The sequence below is a fragment of the Sebastes fasciatus genome, chromosome 4 (genome assembly GCF_043250625.1).
Source record: "Sebastes fasciatus isolate fSebFas1 chromosome 4, fSebFas1.pri, whole genome shotgun sequence".
Classification (NCBI taxonomy): Eukaryota; Metazoa; Chordata; class Actinopteri; order Perciformes; family Sebastidae; genus Sebastes; species Sebastes fasciatus.
In genome coordinates, this window is record NC_133798.1 from 21,852,376 (window position 1) to 21,866,257 (window position 13,882).

The following is a 13,882-nucleotide window of genomic DNA, read 5'->3' on the forward strand; positions in this document are numbered from 1 at the left end:
ACCTGTCATTCAACATTTTGATTCACAAGACTATTTATTTCACATAAGCTAACAAAGACTGTTGGCGCTTTTAAAGACACAAGGCAGAGAGGAGTATCAAGCACACAGGTTGAGCAGCATTGGTCATGATTTAAATCATTTGATCATTAGAAAAAGATGGCTTTTCAGGCAGGCCTCAATGTAGCCCAAAGACTTGTTCAATACATCGTTAATTTCACTTGGCATGTAGGTTTGTACACTAAATATACAACTATTGATTGCACAACTTTTAAACCCATTTAGAATAAACCGATACATTTTATCCATAACACACCCGGTCATCAGAGGATCTTGGCATATGGGGGCATCACATTGCTGTACCGTGGGTGGGTGTCACAGGCTGATTGAGTCCAATGGTGCTGCACAACCAGCCAGCAAAGTCCACCTGCTCTGCCTCGGACTGTTTGATAAAAGAATGCACCTGAAGAAACAGAAAGTGGGTAAGATAGCTAAAGAGGTGAAGAAACATTTGGGGAATAAATATGAACACTTACCATCAACTGTTTCAGGTCTGCTCTTTCTGATGGATTCTTAGCCAAACTGCAACGGAGACACAAACGATCGTAACGCAGTTTGACATCACTAGATGGCATATAGTCTGATGAGCACATTCAATTGGTGTTTGTCACTAAACATTACATACCATTTGTTCACAAAGTCTTGAAATTCCGGGCTGAATATCCCAGGCAGCTTTGGTGGAGGCTGAAAATTTAAAGGTCAAGTCAGCACTGAATGGATCAAATTTAACGCTCAAATTGCTGGCAAAAGCATCACAACATCACCATGTATACTAGTATGTTCATGTTAGGATGATGTCATATAATGGGCACACTCACCTCATTGACTATGTAGTCAAGCAGCTCAAATATAGCCATCGGTGGTCTGTCAGGTCCGTATGCTGGGGAAGGAAAACATCAGGGCCTCATAATTCAAGGTCACTAATAGTTGTCACTTCATGACAATACTGTCATTGATTTCTTGTGGTAAATTATTACAAAAGACCTTTTGAAATATTCTCAGTCAAAGCTTCTGTAATAAAAAAAAAAACTGCAGAATCACAGGATGAACCAGCATCATGTTGAAAGACTTACAGCTGCCTGGTCGCCCAGGGGGCTGTGGCTTTGGGGAGGACTCGCTGCAGGCTGCTTCCCCTTCCAGCGGGAAGCCAAAAATCTGTTCCAGCTCCCTCGCATCAGGCGGTGGGATGGGGAAGCGTCCAATTGCCATTTCAACCAGGGACAGACCCATACTCCAGATGTCCGACTGAACGGAGTAATGGGTTCCCTGTAGGCGCTCCGGCTGTACAACATGCATGCAATTATATCACTAGTGGATTGTGAAATATTAGAAAGTTACACACAAAACACAGCATAGCAAACTTTATTATTATATTCTTTTATTATATTAAAAACCTATTGTATTTAATTTGTATAATTTTATTAATCTAGGTTTTACTTCACACTTCACATTATTACTGTTATTATAGCTTTTAATCCTATTTTATTACATTATCATTTTATTGCCGCGTGCATTGGTTTCAAATGATCAAATTGTTGATTTTTTTTTGTTGTCTTTTCTGTTTTCACGGTCCACACTTGTCCTGTCTTATTTCCGGCTTGTCAGTCATCTGTGAAGTATTTTAAACTGCACTAACTCTTATTAAGATGCTATACTAATAAAGTTTGATTGATAGCAAAAGAGAACTGTCTAAAGCAGAACTAAAATTCATTACATACAGATGACATACACATGAAAAAATCTAAATGTTCTGGGTTTTTTATTGTCACATGTTTCCGTGTGCATGGCCCACTTTTAACATAGCTGATGCTGAAAAGATATTTGGCCCACTTGACTTGAAACCTATTTATAAAGTCCCAGTTGATTTTCGAGTCATCAAAATTGGCAATTGAGTCTGAACTGGGGACTCCAGTTGCCATACACATATAAATATCTGAGACGTATTGTAATTGTAACAGGCATCCTAAAGGGTATAATGTGTGAATGACAGCAGCAGTAGTGAAGGAGGAGTGTGTCCGTTTGAACTCACCGACATGTAGGAGCGCGTGCCCACAAAGGAGTTGGCCATGGAGTCGATGAGCTGTCCGCTCACTCCAAAGTCACACAGTTTAATCTCACCGCGGGAATTCACCAGGATGTTAGAGGGCTTGACATCTGAAAGAGGGACATGCAGTATATTTAGGAGAACATGGTGACTAACTGTTCAACAGAGAACAGAGAGCACCACAGAGCAAACTGCTGCAAAGCCTCAGTGAATGCTGTGTGCTTGTCTGTTACCACTTCCTCTCATCATATGTACAACACTGAGTGCAGCAAGTATCTAGTCTATGCATCTGGGTAGGGAATAACTGTAAGGTGAAGATCAATACTCTGACTCAAGCTATTTAAAGCACACAGTCATTCATAAATGTAAAGGTCTTGTATCATATTGATAACTTCTTTTAGTAAATTAAATAGTAACTGACCTCTGTGCATGATCTTGTGTTTCTCCCTCAGGTAGGAGAGCCCTTTAATGACCTGGAAAGACAAATATTGCATGTCAGCGTAGTAAGATTTTAGATTAAATCATCAGCTGATGATGGGATATTTGTGTTATTATGTATTATTCTGATAATTACATTACAGCCGATAAATTCTCAGCTGATAATACAAAGCAACATTGTTTAACAAGTGCAGCATCTACACACACCAATACAGTAAGTGCACCTTTACAGATGGTTTGCGATCTGCCAATAAACACAGAAAAGAAGAAGAAGAACAAGAGCAGCATGCTGAGTAGAGAGCCAACCATGACGTCGCTGGTGTGGATGTTTTTCACAGTTCCAGAGGAAGACAACATGATGGCAATTGCAGTACACGTTTTTTTATGTGCTTTACTAGAAAAAATAAATGAACATTTGAACTCAGGAGTCAGAACTGTTAATAATCTATTATATGCATATATTGGAATATTAAACCATCCACCTCAGGTGTGCATAATAAACTACAGGTTATGAACTTCTTTTTAAAATACAAAAATGTTAAAATTATTGGTTATCTTATCGGTATCGGCAATGAGAAGCAGGTAATTATATGTTATCGTATCGGTTATGAGAAGCAGGTAATTATCGATTATTGATATCGGCTGAAAAAACATGCATATGGTGCATCCCTATTATTTAGTAGTGCAAAAGACATAATACCAGCACATATGCATCAGTGATGAACCCAGTTTTATATCCAAAAACAAAACAAATATAGCTGTAGTGTGAGGACCAGAGCGTGAAACTGGTTGGCGAGGTGTTGGAGCTACCCACAGCGATGCTGACTTTGCCAAGGATCTGCTCTGGGATCTTGCCTGCCTTCTTCAGCGACTGGTCCAGGGAGCCACCGTCCTAACAGTCAGCAGAGAGAAGAAAAATGGAGAGCATCTACTCAAAGGACTCTTTGAAATTCAAAGCAACATTTTTGAAAAGCAACACAATTAAACAACATTTCTTTCAATACTAATGAGGTTGTGCATGGAAGAAAAAAGCATGCCAGACACTTTCAGCACAGCCTGTAAAGCAGCACTCAAAGTGAACGCTGTATAAACACACTGGCAGCCTGAACTTATTAAAGATAAGTACCATATGCTCCATGCAGATGCTGATTTCTCCGTCGCTGTAGAAAGCTCCGTAGAAGCCAACGATGTAGGGGGAGTTGCACTCGTGTAGCACCTGCAGCTCCCTAATGATCTGGTTCCTGATGGCTGGTTTAATCTCCAGGTGGATCAGCTGGAATACAGCAGACTTCAGGTTTTATTTATGTTCTCATTATACCACATAGAACATGAATACAAGAGATTCAGTCTTCCTTTGGGACTTCTGCGCACCTTATATACTACACGTTATTATCAAAACATTATCATAACGAAAAATGTTTTAATATGGACGCATGTTTCGGTTGGTATTTCAACCTTGTATGATATCATACAGTGTGGATATCATAGACGCTGTGACAGACTGCTGTCCCACTAACCCACATTTCATGTTATTCATGGAAAATGCCGCCGATTAGACTGTTGTCAGGCTATCAAATAGGCGTTATCAGTCACTATAAGCCCCATAGATGTGGGTCAATAGAGGCCTACTACACCCACTAGTATGTGGTATCATCTATTCACATGGTAGATCACCTAAAGAAAGTATAAAAGAACACGACAGTGATCTCTAGCGACCGTAGTAATTATGACTGGAGCAGAAGCGGAAGTGAGGCCCTGTAGTATAGACAGTGTAGGGATGGAGGTTGGGGATGATGGATTGGACACAAAACACATGGTTTTCATCCAGGAGACTGGAGTTTGCATCCTGTGTGAAACCAAACACATGTAGTTGTCTCTGTGTTTGTAGTTACTTTAACCCAAAACACAATGTTTTTCCCTAAACTTAACTGTTTCTTTTCCTAAAATAAACCTAAACAAGTTGTAGTTTTGTTGCCTAAACCTAAAGAAGCCTTTTTGTTTGTGTTCAAAAAGTGACGAGTTGCTTTTAAGTTTCACTTTCACTTTTACAACGTAGTAGGCCCCTACTGACCCACATCTATGATGCTTATAGCGACCGATAACGCCTATTTAATGGCCTGATAAAAGACGATGAGAGACAAATTTGACTTCACACTTTCTGAAAACAGTGATGATGCCTGTAAAATGCCTGTCTGACATACTGAAGAAGAACATTTTGTTTATTATATATTGTGTATGTAACTCCAATGTACACCATCACAGTTTAGGCTTCCTGAAACCTTTTAAGCCCTACCTCCAACCGGCCATCACGGCCACAGCTCACCTTCCTCGCCATAATCAGCCCAGAGGGTCGGTGGGAGACTTTGAAGACAACTCCCCCGTTGCCGGCCCCCAGCTCACAGATCTTCTCAAAGTCATCGTCCTTCAGCTCTCCCACCTTCTGCTTCTGTGTCAGGAAGGCCTCCAGGCGTTTCCGCTGCTGCTCGTCCAACTCAAGCTCCTCTAGTTTCTTCTGCAGCGCCTCCAAATTAGTCCTTAGCAAGAGGATAAAGAAAGACAGAGAGAAAGATGAGTAATTCATATATTATGAATGTATTCTTCCCTAAATAAAAAGGTCCTTGAGTTAATAATGCGTCCAGATCTACTGCATCTATTGAAACCTATTAAGACAGATCTTTGTGTGTGACATCTACTGCTGTGTGTGCATCTGGGAACAATGGCGACCAACCGAAGAGCCAGCAGGAAGACAGAAATGGTGGCAGGGTGTGTTTCAGTGTTCTTTCCCAGATCCCAGTGTGAGGAAGCTCGGAGTTCCTCTGAGCGCTGACGCCACTCTCCTGGTGCTGTTGTCATGGCGATGCATTTCCTTGAGAAATCAATTGTGGAACGAACACTTCTGACAAGCTGCTCTTTGACCTCTCCTTCCCCTCCCACTCCACTGTCTCAAAACACTGTAACACAAAGCCAGCCTAAGCTTTTATCAGTAACTTTATAAGGAGGTAATATAAGGACCAGTAAGGCGAGTGTAGATGTTCATGTAGATTAATGGAAACAAGGCACAAATGAGCATTTTTGAGTAAATGTTCTTAATGCAAAGCTAAAGAATAAAACAAAAGCATGCAAGACTTGATGATAAGGACGTTTCATATGCCTGCAGGTGTACAAGCTACTGTAAGGCGTTTCATCTTTAAGTGGTAGTCTGTCATATTTGCATGCTTATTATGACGATAACATGATGGTTTTCTTTAAGCTCAGTGGTAATTATGCTTTTATAAAAATCTTTGTACTTAATCACGACTCAGTGGAGAGCAACAGGGCAGTGCGCTCTCCTCTCCGCTGCTCCAGCACACAGCAAAGAGAGGGTTTAAGTGCTTTTATTTTTGACAGTAGGCCTGCATATCCATGGAGACGAGGTGCTGAGTTTGAGCTGGTTGTGGGCAGCGTGGGCGTTTTGTCGACAAGAGCTGGAGGTGGAGGAGGCTGGAGATACTGAGGACAAACTCTCCTCACAATACGTATGTGGGAGGGACTACAGTAGCTACACACTGCAGCACCCCCCCCCCCCCCCCCCCCCCCCCCACCCTGCAGGAGGAAGTGAGCACGAAGCTTGCCTTTTGTGCTCCATCCACACAATGTCCAAGGACACTTCGTAGAAGCTGAATGCAAAAGACAAAATATTTCTTCAGCTTGCCACAAAGCGCTGAAAAGAAGATGGCATCGCTGTTTTGCCTTGTGACTTGGGGTGCAACAGCATCCACCTTCTTTACAGTACTATGAAACAGAAGTTATTTGACATTAAATTGAAATAAATGAAACCAGATGTGCTGCGTGTGGTGTGAGGCCTAAGTCTGCTGTTTTCCACCAAATATATAACATAGATCACAGTGGACTGAAAGAGGTCCAGGGGAAATAGATCATCATAACATCAATGCTTTTTTAATACAGAGGATTGAGCCCTTTGATTGAAGTTTTCACAACACTAATTTCCATTATAAAACCTGGGTTAAACTCAGGCAAAATGCACCTAAATAGTATAGTTTGATGTGTCACAAGGAAGGCATCATTGTATTTTCAATAGATTTTATTCTGCAAGAAAACAAAACAGTGTTTAATGTGAAGGCAAATTAATGCTTTTGCAATCAAGCGTGCATATCTCTGAGTATATCAACTCCTTTCTGGTAAAACAGGATATAGTAAGTGGTATCTATCTAACCAATGAAGTATCAGCACCACAATCTATGGTCAGCTATGCTGTATGTGTTAATCATTAATTTTCTTTCACAACAAGCATATGCAAAAGAATGAACAGCAACACGTTTCTGAATAAAACAGCTATAAAGATTCCCTAAACAACACAGGCTGTACGTTTGGATGCATTTGTTAGTAGGATTGTATCCAGGATGTTAGCAAACAGCAAATAGCCTGAACAGGTCTATCCAGAACAAGGTTGTTTTTATTTGTTCTCAGATCTCCTCTGATAATATTACATGCTTGGCTGGCATTATGTGGGCCACTCAGTACATTTCTCCCATGGCTGCCAGCCATTTCACGCTGAGAAAGCATTTTGCGGGCTGTAATGGCAACTCCTTTTCACCAGAGTGGAATTTTCTGGTTTCAATAAGAGGCTCATTGATCGCATTAAGATCATCTGCAGCCAATATGCAACACCTGTGCTGCTAGTATGAGCATCACATCCTCCTGTGTTGCTGGTCCAAATGCATGATCTGCAAAACATGATCATTTTCTCCCTTCTCTATTCAAAACAACTGGCAGGTTTTCTTTAGTTTCAGTTTATATTGAGAGACTAGATGTCATTTAGGATTATCTAACATATTTATACAGTACAGGCTTTTTTTTTCTTTTTTCACAAAACACATTTTGACATGTCACAGTAGAAAAAAATTAAATGTAAATGTAAAATGAATGATGGTTGAATACCATGTAGCTGCTTCAGTTTCAGGGTCCTGGTATTGTGCATGCTGGCTGTCACACCATACAATTTAGTATTCCAGAAAAATATTTAGTATGTCCCAATACATAGTATATCAAATGCAGAATGCCAAACATACCAGGACGTCCTACTACAGCCAGTCCCATTCTGCAATATGCAAGCCAGCATGCTTTAGCTATTCTGATGGTGCCTTCTAATGAAACTCGTGAGCTTGTATTTATGACATGCAAAGTTGTGTGCACAATATGCGTGGCGTTCAAGTGGTTAAGTCGTGAGAACACCGCTGCTAAGCAACAGCAATATTAACGTTACTGTCGGCAACTAGAAACCACAGAGGCTAACAATTTAGCAAGCTAGCAAGTGGGTAACATAATGCAGTAAATGCATAATGACAGAGGAAGAAGATGAGGCTGTTGGGAATATCAACATTTTCTTCAGACGTAAAATTACGAAGAAAAACAATATACGACTAAAATTACAATATGTTAACTTATTATGTACCTAAAAATGAACTTCCAAGGCCTCCGCCATTTCTGACAACGTCAACAAACACGTCACAACTCGTGGACTCGGAGCTTTCAGAAGCTTTCCACTTACGAGGTCGTGAATACCACAAGAGGGGGGCGTTCATATGGACTCTTCTCGTGAACACGGTAAACACGACCCCGTTCGAAGGCACCATATGAGCAAGAGGGTCAAAGTTCAAGGAGCAATGTTATGATGAAGTAGTATGTCCCAATTGAGTGCATACTGCATGCAACAGTACGTACTTTGTAAGGGCAGCTGCAGTATGCACTAAAAGTAAAAAGAAAAAGTATGTGATTTGGAACATAGCCAATGTCATGACTTGCACTTAACAGAGCATCATTAATGTTATTAGTAACACCTGTGCTTTTTCTACTGTGAACAATTAAAATGTCTGACGGGGAAAAGGCCTATTGGATGGAGCTATGCTGAGAATTACATGAGGTCATTAAACACAGCGTACCAATAAGACTGACAGAAGCAATCAGCCAAAAATACAAAACACCTGTGAGGATGAGCCATGGCTGTGTAATTGTTACTGTTACATGGACACCTAACAAAAAGTCTGACACTATTTAATGCATTTTGGCCTTGAAGCTAATACGTACAGAATAACATGTTCTTCAAAACAAACACCTTTGGACAGCTGCATCCTAAGGAATTTGTTGATTTTGTTACCAATAAAAACCTCTTCCTCCAATGTTTAACATCACAATTAGCCCCAAACATACACCCCCATCCCATTATACCACATGTGGAGCAAAATAAGCCTGGTTCTTTAAATCCAGTCTTCCCCTTCACTGATCTGCATATGTTTGGCAAAGCTCCAGCGCTCTGCAAATAAATCACCCTTACACCTTTTGGTTCCTTAAGGCCCCTGCAGAGCTAAAATTAAGAAATCAGGTAGAGATATTTGCCTTGTTGGACAATAACTTTTGGAAGAGGCATCGGCCTACTTCTCCATAATACCTACAAGTTCAGATGCCAATTGGTTGGAAAATGTATTTGGTTACTTTGGCATCTGAGATAAAACATATATATGTGGTTTCATCATTAGATAAATAAAATGTATTGTAACTGTGTGACTATGATGAATCAAATTCCTTTTTCATGTGGGTGTGCAAGAGTTTGATTTCATGCAGTGTTAAGGAACAAAATGTGTGCATATTGTGTGTGCCTGCAGACATCTACCATCCCTGGCCTGAAATGGGTTTTCCATTCCTCAGAGCCTCAGACGGCTGAACGTGTGCACTCAGATAAAACTGTCTTTCTATGGAAAAGAGGTGCTGCATGGCTTTCTGTCAGCAGCGTGTCAGTCTGAGTGTCACAGTGCACAATACAGCAGTATTACTGGACACACACAAAGACGTTGTGAGTTCCCTCAACAGCAGAGACATACAAACATTCAGAGTTCCTGATTGTTGCTGCTCCTCGGCCCGTTACAGCTCGGCTCCAGCCAAACATTATGTCATCATCAACAAACAAAGCCAAGGGGAGGCACAACTCCCCCCTGTGATGGTTCCCGTTTCTTAAATGTGAGAATTTGCAGCTTTTCTTATAATAAAGTAATATCTCGGTTTCAGACTGTCGTTGAGACAAAAAAAAAGCAATTTGAAGACGTCACCTTGCTTTACGAATGGACAGTTTTCTGACATTTCATAGGCCAAACGATTAATTGATCAATATAGAAAATACTTAGGAGATTAATTGAAAACAATTGTTTATGAATTTTTAACTAAAATGCTCAGCTGTTGAAAATGCAAAAGTTTAATGCAGAATTATATTGAGATTAGGGCTGTCAATCAATTAAAATATTTAGTCACGATTAATCGCATGGTTATCCATGATTAACTGCGATTAATCGCAAATTAATTACACATTTTTTATTTGTTCAAAATGCGATTTGTCAAGTATTTAATAATCTTATCAACATGGGAATGGGCAAATATGCCGTTTTATACAAATGTATGTATATATTTGTTATTGGAAATCAATAAACAACACAAAACAATGACAAATATTGTCCAGAAACCCTCACAAGTACTGCAATTAGCATAAAAAAAATATACTCAAATCATAACATGGCAAACTGAAGCCCAACAGGCAACAACAGCTGTCAGTGTGCTGACTTGACTATGACTTGCCTCAAACTGCATGTGATTATCAGAAAGTGGTCATGTCTGTAAAGGGGAGACTCGTGGGTACCCATAGAACCCATTTTCATTCACATATCCAGAGGTCAGAGGTCTAGGGACCCCTTTGAAAATGGACATGACAGTTTTTCCTCACCAAAATTTAGCGTACGTTTGGAGCGTTATTTAGCCTCCTTCACAAGCTAGTATGACATGGTTGGTACCGATGGATTCCTTAGGTTTTTTAGTTTCATGTGATACTTACTATTTACTCTAGCTTCAAAGCTGCGACTGGTACAACCTCCGGAATATCGATTGCATTAATGCATTAAAGAAATTAGTGGCGCGTTATTGCGTTAACTTTGACAACCCTAATTGAGATTTAATGCCGGTTTGGATTTAATCCATTACTTTTTAATACACAACTGGCCTTCAGATGTATGATGTAATGATGAAACAATGAAATATTCCACATCTAAAACACAGTAGAAGAACCAGCCATCACAAGGGATGACATGTTATGTAATTCTCAACTGATGCAGCTTGTTGCTGGACTGGCTGGCTGAGAACTGAGAACTAGAGCACGGTGTCACAACTATTTAATATCTCCATTACTGTGTTTTGTTGAACGAACGGTGGTGGGAACAAGTCTACACTGAACTTCTTCAACACACAGGAACATTATTCTACTGGCTGCCTCCCAGCAAAGGTCAATCTCTGACTAATCACTATCCACACAAAGGGGGTTGTTAGAGTGATGGAGCGACCTGCGCATCCATGACACCATGAAGAGACGACCTGAGGCCCTGAGAGCTGCACATTATATTATAGAGCTTTTTCATGGCAGATACACAGGTGATGCACATTTCGTTAATGATGGATCAGTTCCATCCAGTGTCCCTTTAGGCAAAGAGCCAGCATGCACACTATCAGGATCTAGCTCACCTACATGGAATTCAGTCAGTGTTATTATGTACAGCTGTGCTTTTCCTGCTGCGATGTATCAAAACGTCTTCTGTAAAAAAGGGCTATTGACTGTAATGTGATTAATTCATGAAAACAGTCATTTTTTGGAAAGTTTTAGCAGTTGCAATATTAAGTGTAAACTAGTGCATGAAACGATTACTTGATCAACGAAAAAATTTATCAACCACTAATTTGATAATCGATTAACTTTTTCCAAGACTGCGGTAACGTGAGCCGCCGAGTGCAAAACCGTGGTAACGCTGTTCTCCTTGCTCAGAGGCCATCCTTACCATAATAACACTACTTTAGGAGCAACGGAAGTCAGACGGCGGCTGGCGGTACCACGGTTTTGCACTCTGTGGCTCACGTTACCGCAGTTTCACAAGCGTGTCGGAGAACTACGGTGGCCTTCAGGTAACGTAAAAACACGTTAAGCTCTCTCTAGAGCCAGTGTTTGGTTTGTCTGTTCTGGACTGCTGTAGAAACATGGCGGAGCAACATGGCGGAGCAACATGGCGGACTCCCTGAAGATATTACATTTCTACTAATAGATCCCCCGAAATGTTACACACTGTTTTACACATTTATCAGCATAAATGCTTTGTGTTTAGGACAATTAGTCTGACTGAAACTGCTGTTTGAAGTGGCCAACTTGAGCTATAGGGGGTGATTATTTGATATCTTACATTGTAAATGATTAATTGCATCTCCACTACTAGTCAGACATAAGATATATTTGAAGATACTGTATATTTGGTAACCTAGATAGTCAATTAATCAATTTATTAAATACTAGGGCTTCAACTAACAATTATTTTAATTGTCAATTAATATTTCGATTATTTTCTTAATTAATCGATTAGTTGTTTGGTCTATAAAATGTCCGAAAATGGTGAAAAATGTCGATCAGTTTTTCCCAAAGCCCAAGATGACGTCCTCAAATGGCTTGTTTTGTCCACAACTCAAAGATATTCAGTTTATTGTTTACTAAGCTGGAATCAGAGAATTTCTAATTTCTTTCTTAATAAAAAAATACTCAAACCGATTAATCGATTATCAAAGTAGTTGCAGATTAATTTAATAGTTGACAACTAATTGATTGAACAATTTAGTGTTGCATCTCAATAGCTAAATCCATAGTAATGATGATGATCATTAGTCACACACACACACACACACACACACACACACACACACACACACACACACACACACACACACACACTTATTGTAAGTACATAATTTCTGTAATGGCTCATGTGTGAACATAAATACTTAATAATAATGATTTCAGGAGAATTAGTGACTTCATTAATTTGATGTGCATAAATTGTTTGCTGTAAAAATATTGGTTTAGCCTTTTATGTGAGAATTTGCAGCTTTTCTTATAATAAAGTAATATCTCTGCTTCAGACTGTTGGTAAGGAAAAAAAAGCTATTTGAAGACCTTCCTTTACGAATGGACAGTTTTCTGACATTTCATAGTCCAAACGATTAACTGATCAATATACAAAATACTTAGGAGATGAATTGAAAACAATTGTTGCTTGCACCTTTATGAATTTTAACTAAAATGCTGAGCTGTTGAAAATGCAAAAGTTGAATGCAGAATTATATTGAGATTAGGGCTGTCAATCGATTAAACTATTTAGTCGCGATTAATCGCATGATTGGAGTGGGCAAATATGCTGCTTTATACAAATGCATGTATATATTTGTTATTGGAAATCAATTAACAACACAAGACAATGACAAATATTGTCCAGAAACCCTCACAGGTACTGCATTTAGTGTAGGAAGAAGAAGTTTACACACACTGTAAAGGGATTATTCATGTATCTATATGTTACTGCAGTTGTCACGAGCCTTTATAGCATATTGAACATGAATCTGCCATAATCAATAAATCAATCAATCAATCAATCAGAGATCCCTTATCAATACTCTCCCTCATTGATCTGTGTCTGAGTCTGAGCATCATCATTAGTAGATGAATAATGCAGACACTCACTCTGTGGCTCCAGTGCCGTTGATAGTGTTTCCATCTGGGATCGGGTTGAGTTGGATCGGCTCTGGCTTCCTTCTCTTCTGCATGTTATACACAACCAACCAGCTGGTGCACAAACACACAGCAGCTACAGCAGAAAGAAGAGAAAGAAACACCGAGGAGGAAGAGACAGAGCTGTGGTATCAAAGAGGAGCAGTCAGGTTAGTCGACAGAGATTGACAGAATAACACACAGCTGTGCTTGCAGTCATGAGCTGGAGATGTTCTTCTTAATGGGTGGATGTGAATGATCCGGGAGATGAAACGTCACGAAAATATTTACATTGGTCTTCCGGACAGCATGGCTGAGGTTGGTGGCAGCGCGCCCTCTGCTGGGGATGGATGGTACTACCACCAGGGAAGTACTCAGAGCTTTTAGTGAATGGGCTGGCATGTAGTAATAATACCACAGTGTTGAAATACTCTGTTACAAGTATAAACAAAATATTTATGTAAAAGTACAAAAGTATTATCATCAAAATATATTTAAAATACAAAAAGGAAAAGTACTCACTATGCAGAATGTCCCATTACAGAATAATGCACCTTATATGATGCATTAATATGAAAATTACTTTAATGTTTAATAATGTTTTTACTATATATACTGCCAGGTAGCTTGTGGATTTCACCAAAGGATCAATACAATCTTACATTTATCCATAATAATGATACTACTGCTAATAGTAACGATAACAATAAAAAATAACAATACTACTACTA

At 39.6% G+C, this 13,882-nt stretch overlaps 1 protein-coding gene across 2 annotated transcripts; it reads right to left on the reverse strand.

The window, feature by feature from the left end:
- Positions 1-15: 15 nt before the first annotated feature.
- map2k1 (mitogen-activated protein kinase kinase 1) lies at positions 16-13,429 on the reverse strand. Of its 2 annotated transcripts, none has more exons than XM_074632811.1 (11): positions 13,125-13,429; positions 4,833-5,073; positions 3,666-3,812; positions 3,354-3,431; positions 2,523-2,574; positions 2,087-2,211; positions 1,131-1,338; positions 876-937; positions 683-741; positions 534-579; positions 16-460 (listed from the first exon to the last, which is right to left on the reverse strand). In XM_074632811.1, the coding sequence occupies exons 1-11, from the start codon at positions 13,205-13,207 to the stop codon at positions 347-349; spliced, it is 1,215 nt and encodes a 404-aa protein (XP_074488912.1). In that variant the 5' UTR covers positions 13,208-13,429; the 3' UTR covers positions 16-346. The 2 variants fall into 2 exon arrangements, with proteins under 2 accessions (XP_074488912.1, XP_074488913.1); XM_074632812.1 differs by having other exon boundaries at positions 4,863-5,073; positions 13,125-13,426.
- Positions 13,430-13,882: the final 453 nt, after the last annotated feature.